Source organism: Artibeus jamaicensis, unplaced genomic scaffold (genome assembly GCF_021234435.1).
Source record: "Artibeus jamaicensis isolate MK-2021 breed Jamaican fruit bat unplaced genomic scaffold, CSHL_Jam_final contig_1085, whole genome shotgun sequence".
Taxonomy (NCBI): domain Eukaryota; kingdom Metazoa; phylum Chordata; class Mammalia; order Chiroptera; family Phyllostomidae; genus Artibeus; species Artibeus jamaicensis.
Genome location: NW_026521214.1, coordinates 2,912,466 through 2,921,429, shown reverse-complemented (window position 1 = coordinate 2,921,429; position 8,964 = coordinate 2,912,466). Strand labels below are relative to the sequence as shown.

The 8,964-nt window shown below is 43.8% G+C and overlaps 1 protein-coding gene across 2 annotated transcripts; it reads right to left on the bottom strand.

Annotated features, from left to right (window-relative positions):
- Positions 1–7,659: 7,659 nt before the first annotated feature.
- Positions 7,660–8,763, bottom strand: LOC119057817 (olfactory receptor 56). Of its 2 annotated transcripts, none has more exons than XM_053663349.1 (2): positions 8,724–8,763; positions 7,660–8,630 (listed from the first exon to the last, which is right to left on the bottom strand). In XM_053663349.1, the coding sequence occupies exon 2, from the start codon at positions 8,626–8,628 to the stop codon at positions 7,660–7,662; it is 969 nt and encodes a 322-aa protein (XP_053519324.1). In that variant the 5' UTR covers positions 8,629–8,630; positions 8,724–8,763. The 2 variants fall into 2 exon arrangements, with proteins under 2 accessions (XP_053519324.1, XP_053519322.1); XM_053663347.1 differs by having other exon boundaries at positions 7,660–8,629; positions 8,755–8,762.
- Positions 8,764–8,964: the final 201 nt, after the last annotated feature.

Genomic DNA, 8,964 nt, shown 5'->3' with positions numbered 1-8,964 from the left:
CATGGGCCAGCTTCACAGAGCTGGGAGGGGCCTGAGCCAGGAAGAAATGCAGGGCCTCCAGGTGTGGGCAGCTGGTGGGAAAGTGGCTTCCTGCGCTGGCTACTAAACCAGAACCTCTGGAGGTAAAAACCCCACATGCATCCCGTCAGAAGGCAACCTGGGTGACTTTTACGCGTGGTCAACCTGAAGAGACCCACGAAAAGGCCCAGAGGGTCCCCCCGGGCCTTTCCCAAGTTCTGTGGACAGTGTGCTGGGAACAGCTGCTGTGTGTTTAGCTCTCTGCTGGTTTCCCATGCAAACCAGCCTGGGCCATCTTTCACCCCAGAGTTGGAGGGGTGGGCAGAGGTCATTGGGTTCCAAATTTTAGCTGCCTCTCAAAATCACATGGTGTCTTTAAAAGCCACCATGACCCTACCACAAACCAAGCACATTATAAGCCCTCACCTGGGACACAGATTAAAGTCTTTAAGGCTTGCAGGTGACTAATGGGCAGCCCAGGAGGCACCTGGGCCACAACCAGGGCATGAACCCGCTTTGTACCATAAACTCCCTCTCAGAATGTTGGTAAAAGCACAAATACACAGAAAATACAAAGGAAAGCCATTATACTAACATACAGTAATCAAAAACTAAAACAAATGTATTAGGTGGGCCAATTTTCCATGTTAAAAATGATCTGACAACAGTAATTTCAACCAGATATTATCACTGTACTTATTATACAGTAAATAACAAGCTATAGCAGTGGATCTAAGAAATGATGTAGTTTCAAAGACATGATCAGCATAAACAATATTTCGAGGTGCCTGCAGCAACGGCAATGTAATTTCAATAGAATCCCTAACAGCTGGAATTCCTATTGGTGATTTGTTTTTTCCATTCATGACTCCCAGAGAGCATCGTCACCTGCTGGCGTTTGTTAGGAGTGCAAACCCTCAGGCCCCACCCTGCAAGGGCTGCACTTCTGTCCTTCCCTGGGATCTACAGCCAGCTCCACGCCCTCCCCATCTCAAGTAGAATGTTTTTCATTCTGTGAGCAAAATTAAGTGGAAAGGTATCTCATGCTAAAAATCAATAAACATGCTAGCTTTTTCTTTTTGCGTGTGCAGAGTTCAAAGAACTGAGTGCCTAGTCATTTGCAGACATATCTTGTTTCATTGCATACAATTTCTTTATCTTTATTGGCCATTTCTATTTCTTCCATGAACTGGGAAGTTTAGGCATTGTGTCTATATTTCTGTGAAAGTGTATGTCTCTTACCAGCTCTCTTTATAATCAATCTCTGTCTTTTGGTCAAAAGTTGACATTATTTACTACTTTGTCATTTAATCTGTTTGTTCTATACATGAATATCTTTATAAACAGATATTATATTCAAGTATCAGTCTTTGAAATTTCTTTTTTTATTATTAAGTTTAGAAAGATTTTTTCCCCTGTCAGCTGATGGTAAACATACACCTCAGTTTACTTGCTTGCTTGTAACTCTTTATTCTTTATTCTGGAGTATGGTAAGTAAAGAGGTCTGTTGATTTTCTCTATAATAAACGGTTGTTTTAACATTCATTATGCTGAGAAATACTGGGAAACAGAACAGCAGCCTCTGACAACTCACACCGGGTCTGTCACCATGAGTCAGCTGGTGCTCCGATGGACAGAAGCAACTTCACAGAACACCAGCAACAGACAAGGGCAATCTGATACTGGGCTGAAGCAAGGAAAAAACAAGATATTGCATATTTTGTCTGAGCCCAGACAAAAACAAGGTCACTGGGTCCCTCACGAAACTCCAAGCATCACTCTTCTGACCAATGTGAGTGACAGCTGCCCATCACCAGTTAGAGATCCAGTCTGCTTTCCTGGGTGGGACTTACTACAATTCCTGATCACACAGCCATCCTGCTTCTTAACAGCAGGCACTGCACAGCCACATCCTGCTTCCTTCGACACTCCTCAAGGTCACTAATCAGAGTCCCAGTAAATCCACATACCACCCTCTTGCTGAGTTGCTCCACAGCACCCCCACGTGAGTTCTTCTTCACTGCAGTGAGCAATACACCCAACTTGTTCAGTTACTTGTGGCCTTTGGCTGGGGGTTTGGACAGTGCTTTCCTACCATACACAGGTCCTCTGTAGTCCTGGTCCCATTTCTAGTTTTTCAAGATGTTTTCAGTTATAATCCATTCTAATACAGGCATCATACTTGATTCAATATCTGCTCAACAACAACCACTTAGAGTTGCTCCTCTTTATCAGGTGCTGGGCTGGGTAACTGGGCTACAACTTGAAGATAGGCAACAAGAATACTCTCCAGCTGATGAAAAACTCCTTCAGAATTGTGACATGTAAAAAGGACATGAAGGAGGGCATGAGAGCCCTACTTTTTAAAACTTTCTCCCCAAAAAGTGAAGATCACTTTTGTACCACCCCCTGGGATACCCCATTCTCCTCTCCCCACCCCCATACACATGCCAACAAAACCTGCTAAAGCCTGGGAGGGAAGCAGGCAAGGACTACCTAGTGCTCCGACTATCCCAGGGCCCTGCTCACCTAGAAACAGGTAGAATAAAATGTTCCTCAAAACTGTTCCATCAGGTCAAGCCCTACTGATAGAGGAACTCAAGAGCTAAGGATTTTAGGGGCTCCAGTCAAGATGGAAGCATAGGTAGACACGCCTCACCTTATTGCACATCATAATAAAGAACACAACTAACTGAAAAATGAAAAACACCCAAAACTGCCATAATATCACCCAGAACTGTACGGAAGTCTGACAACCAAGGATTTAAAGAAGCTACATTCATCCAGACAGGTAGGAAGGGCTGAGACAGGCAGTTCAGAAGGAGAGAACTGGGGCAGAGAGGACTCTGTGTGGCAGTAAATGGGAGTGGAGAGGCAAAGAGGGGAAGAAGCGGCAAGTGGGCGGCAGCTATCAGAATGGGCAGCCCCACTTTCACCTGCAGCGGATAAAAATCAGGGAGACACCTTGTGAGCAAGTGAGCCAAGCCCCAGGCCAGACCTTGCAGCATTGGGAAAAAGCCTCATAACTTCTGGCTGTCAACCCAGTGGGGGTTGGGGCAGCAGAAAAAAACTACTAGTTCCTGAAAGGAGCCTGGGATGCACGCAAACCCACCCACCCTTGTGGCCTTTGGCTGGGGGTTTGGACAGCCAAAGGGGACCATAACAAGGACAGTAGCTAGAGGAATGCCAGTTATACACAGGTGTATGAAGTGACTTGAAATAGGCAAGGACCACACAAGCACCTGGAAGTCAGCCAACAATGGCACTGTCCCCTCTTTGATCCCTCCCTCGCACCAGGAGACACAGGTTGTCACAGTGGGCGAAAACCCAAGGCTCCACTGCACAAAACCTACCATGGGCACTAAAATGAAATCAAAGCAGCTTTACCTAGTACACAGACAAGAGAGGCTGCCAAAATCAGGAGACAAAGAAAAATGGCACAAACGAAGGAACAGAAAAGAACCCCAGATATAGAGCTAAACAAAATGGAGATAGCCAACCTATCAGACACAGAGTTCAAAACACTGGTAATCAGGATGCTCAAAGATCTCACTGAATACAGTAAAAGCATAAGGTAATAAATGAAGGCTCTACTAATGGAAATAAAGAAAAATCCACAGTAAACCAACAGGGAAGGGAAGAAAGCTGGGATTCAAATAAATGATTTGGAAAATAAGGAAGTAATAAATAGTCAACCAGGACAAAATGAAGAAACAAGAATTCAAAAAATGAGGAGAGTTTAAGAAGACTCTCAGACATCTCCAAAAGGGTGAACATCCAAATCACAAGGATGCCAGAAGAAGAGGAAGAACAAGAAATTGTAAACTTATTTGAAAAAATAATGAAAGAAAAATTCCTTAATTTGGTGACAGAAATGGACATACAAGTCTAGGAAGCACAGAGAATCCCAAACAAGTTGGACCAAGTTGGACCCAAAGAGGACCACACCAAAACACATCATAATTAAAATGACAATAGTTAAACATAAAGAGAGAATCTTAAAAGCAGCAAGAGAAATACATAGGGTTACCTACAAAGGAGTTCCCATAAGACTGTCAGCTAATTTCTCAAAAGAAACTTTGTAGGCTAGAAGGGAGTGGCAAGAAGTACTCAAAGTGATGAAAAGCAAAGACCTGCAACCAAGATTACTCTATCCAGCAAGGCTATCATGTAGAATTGAAGGACAGATAAAATGTTTCCCAAAGTAAAGCTAAAGGAGTTCATCATCACCAAGCCCTTATTATATAAAATGTTAAAGGGACTTATTTGGGAAAAAGAAGATCAAAACTATGAATAATAAAATGACAACAAATTCACAACTATCAACAACTGAATTAAAAAACAAAAACAAAGCAAACAATAGAACAGAAACAGAATCACAGAAATGAAGATCACAAGGAGGGTTATCAATGGAGAGAGGGGAGGATGGAGGAAAAGGTGAAGGGAATAAGAAGCATACATGGTAGGTACAAAATAGACAGAGGGAGGTTAAGAATAGCACAGGAAATGGAGAAGCCAAAGAACTTATATGCACGACCCATGGACATGAACTAATGTGGGGGAATGATGGTGGGAGGGGGAATATAGGGCAGAGGGGAATAAAGGGGAGGAAAAATGGGACAACTGTAATAGCATAATAAAATATATTTTTTAAATCATGAAGTATGATCTTTTTAATGCATTGCTGGATTTGTTTTGCTGACATTTTCTTGAGGTTTTTGCATCTATGTTTATCAGGGATATCGGCCTATGATTTTCTTTCTTTTTTTTTCAATTTTAAAGCAGTTTATTAACTGTTTATTAACTGACAAGATTACAAAAATGATGATGGTAGATACCTTAGTGCATCCTTCTAATAAGCCTGTTGTTGATCTGGTCCTCGCTATTACTAGCTGTACTTTATATCCCTGTGACTATTTTCTAACTACCAATCTATACTTTTTAATCCCTTCAAAAATGGTTTCGATTTAAATCAAGTGCTGAGATTAGTAGGTTTCATGGCAGAAGGGACTGAGAACTAGAGCTCAATGCCATGCTCAGGAAAACACCAGGCAAGGCTTTGGAGGCAAAAACCAGAACTGCTGCCATTTTCCACTCAGGTTCTTCTGGCTTTTCCAGGTGATGCTGAGCCCCAGTTCAGATGGCTCATGTTGGAAAGCCAGTAATCAAGAGATAGGGGGCCCTGGCTGGGTACATCTGTGGTTACAGTGTCATCCCAATATGCCAGGGTTACAGGTTCAATCCCCTGTCAAAGCACAGAAAAAAGCAACCAATGAGTCCTGACTGGTGTTTCTTGGTAGGTTGGGTATCACCCTGCAAGGCAAAAGATCACTGATTCAATTCCTGGTCTAGGCACAAGCCTGGGTTAGGAGTTTGGTCCCCTGTCGACATCCACAGCAGGCAACGAATCACTGTTTCTCTCTCCGGTCCATGTTTTTCTTCCTCTTTTTCTCGCCCAGTTACATTCTCTCTAAAACAAATAGGCAAGTAAGCAACAAAAAAGACTTTGAAATTTCACCAGGTCACTTTGGACTCATGTACATGAACCGAAAGGAAAATAGGAGAGCAGCTCTTCTGGAGTGAGGTGGAGAGATTGATATGATGACCAAAGGGAAATTGCCTATAACAAGGGATCTCCAAGTGTTTCCATGTCTAAGAGAAAAAGAATGGAAATGTATGGCAACCAACCAAAGAAAACTCAGACCTTTTGGGAATAAACATTTAGACTACGCTGACAGCCAAATTATCACAGACAAATGAGGTTTTAGCAGAGGGCAAAGGAAACAGAAAATGGGAAGTAGAAGAAAGTTATAAACATCAAGTATGGCATCATGACCAGTTGGTATACATGGGTAATGTGAGTGTCCATGTACGTAAGCTAACTTGTTCTTCTTTGTCATCCCTTTTCTCCCTTACACCCTGAGTGCAGGTGGGACTTATACTCAGAGAGGAGGTATAACTGACATCATTGGCCACAGATGGATACCATGACCAATAAGGTACCATGGGTACAAAGAATGGTTACACATGGTTCTGCTGCTGCTTCCCTGTATGGAGTTCAAATACAGATCAAATGATGTGGCTGCTGAGCAGCCAAAGGGGTGGACAGTGCAGTTTCTAGGCTGTTCCCTCAGCCCCAAGCCCACATGTCCTCACTTCAGTTGAGATATGAGGCCTGCTTTGCCAACAAGGTGAGCAGGAGCATCTGCCAACAAGGCACAGAAGTGGACAGTCAGCCGAGAAGAGGAGAGAGAAAACAAACTCCTCCTTCATTTCCCATTTCTCCATCAAAGTCATCTCAGAAACATTCTTCACTCTGGATGTTGGTTCCACTTTGCAGATTTTGTCTTTACTCTCCCATCACCAGTCTCCTTCCGTCCTTCAGAGGACCAAGCCCTGGCTGACCTGCGCCTGTTCCTCACTATGTGGGGACAGACAGTGACCTCTGAACTCCTGGATTACTGAACCAGCCACACAGCACCCACTTATCACAAGCCTGACACCCAGCTCTACAGGCCCCTTTTCTTCCTCTGGGCCCCGGAGGAGCCACCATGAGTCAGGGCTGGGCAACCTTCTCAGAGGCCTGGGCAACCCTCACAGACCCCCTCTGAGGGACCAGCTGGTCCATGTGTCCTCCTCCAATGCTTGGGCACAAGACTCCAGGTTTCACTAATCTGAAACCCTCCCCCAGATTCCCAGGCCTAGAAAGAGTAGCTTCTTTCTGCAGGTCTTTTTCTCTGCCATCTTTAGTGTTCTGGTGCTATTTCAGTTCTCAAACATATGATTAGCAACCCTTCATATTATATTTTCTCTGTTAGAGTATTTGATGTGGTGTTTTCCTTACTGGGTCCTGACTGATGTACATAGGTTTTACAATAATGACTCAAGTTCTGTCTTTATTTCCGTTCTAATCTTCATCCTCCATGCAAAAAAGTGTGTAGAACTTGAAGTGCTGAAGTGAATCACAGCTGTTACAGCAAATTTGGCATGTGAACACATACAGTGCTTTAAAATGTTTTGTATGTTTTATCTCATTTGATGCTTCCTCTTGCATTCATTTAACAAGATTTTTACCAAACAACTTCTACTTATAAGGCACAGGGCCAGGTACTGATATTATGCAAATAAAAAGGCATTACCCCTGCAGAGGTAACTTCTAAATAGTAGGAACATATTTTTCTTTCATAGAAGCTTTACAGAGTGTTCATTGAGTCAAAATAGAAAGCGAGAACTGACCCAGGAAGAATTATAAAGATAATTTCTGCCATCTAGAATTCAGATACTCATAATTGTCATGCTGAATCATCAATTAAATAATATACAAGTATGTAAAGGGACCAGAATACTGCCCCACACTTCATAAACACTCAATAAAAGAGTCACAGAAAAGAACAGTTAAGACATAGAGTGAGTTCAATTCAAGAACTCTCTAAATGGGGATCCATGGCAATAGCAATGCATTGCTTCTCCATGAGCCTTCAGAGTTCCATGTAGTGATCCATAGGAGAATCCATGTGAGGCATGGCAGGTGTCATTATTCCTGTTTATTGATAAGGAGACAGACACTAATAAACAGTGAGTGACTTGCCAACATCATGTAACCAACATCTGGTGACACCAGGTGCGGGATGCCCTGGCCATTCAGTGTTGGCTGCCACTCCTGCAACAGTCTAGCCCCTTCCTCAGGGCCCCCATCACATCCCGGTTCCTTAAGCTATAAATGAGGGGGTTGAGCATAGGGGTAATGACTGTGTAGAAGATAGAGACCACCTTGTCATGGCTGGGGGTCCGGTAGCGCCTAGGCCTCAGGTAGATGAACATGGCTGCCCCATAGAAGAGGGAGACAGCTGTCATGTGGGAGGAACAGGTGGCCAGAGCCCTTTTACCAGCCTGAGCAGAGCGCATATGAAGCACAGCCCCCAGGATGCGAACATAGGAGGCCACGATGATGGAGAAGGGAAGGAGAAGCATGAATACACAGCAAGCAAAGAGCAGGGTTTCAAACAGTGAGGTGTCAACACAGGCCAGTTTCAATAAAGCTGGCACCTCACAGAAGAAGTGATCCACAACCCTGGAGCCACAGTAGGGGAAGGTCATCACTACCACCATCTGGATCAAACCATCTAGTAGCCCAAAGGCCCAGGAACTCCCAGCAATCTGGAGACAGACCCTCTGACTCATGCGGGTGGAATAGTGCAGTGGGTGGCTAATAGCTACATAGCGGTCATAAGCCATGAGCCCCAGCAAAAGCCCCTCTGATCCAACAAGAGAGACAAAAAAGCCAACTTGCATGCCACAGCCAACAAAGGAGATGGTCTTCCTACCAGACAGGAAGCTGGCTGCCATCTTTGGCACAATGGTACAGACCAACATGAGATCCATGAGGGAGAGCTGACTGAGGAAGAAGTACATGGGTGTGTGAAGTCGAGGATCTATGCTGATGAGGGCCAGGAGGAGGACGTTTCCACAGAAGGCCACTGAGAACACTACCATGACCACAGAGAAGAGAGCCAGGTCAGCTGGGCTGTGGGAAAAGATGCCCAAGAGGATGAAGCCATCTGTGCAGGACTCATTCAACCATATCTCCATGGCTGTGTTGTTCACAATCATCCTGAGAATTTGGACAAAGAAATTCTGAATTAAGTGATATATTTTTATTTCCCTCTAAATTCTTCTTCTTTCAGCTATATATTTTGTAATTCAGCAGAGCTCAACAACATATGCTTTGGAACATACAAGTGCATGTTCCTTTGTATTCCCATGGCACAGATGGTAGGACTTTGTTAGATCCAACTGTAGCCCATAGAGTTGGACCACATAGCCATACTTGCAGGTTTCCATAACAAAAAAAGAGTAACTTAATTATTTTGTGTGTCACAGGACTACTGAACAATCCTCTTTCAGCAAGCAAAATATTGCCTTTTCCCCATGACACCAACATTTTTC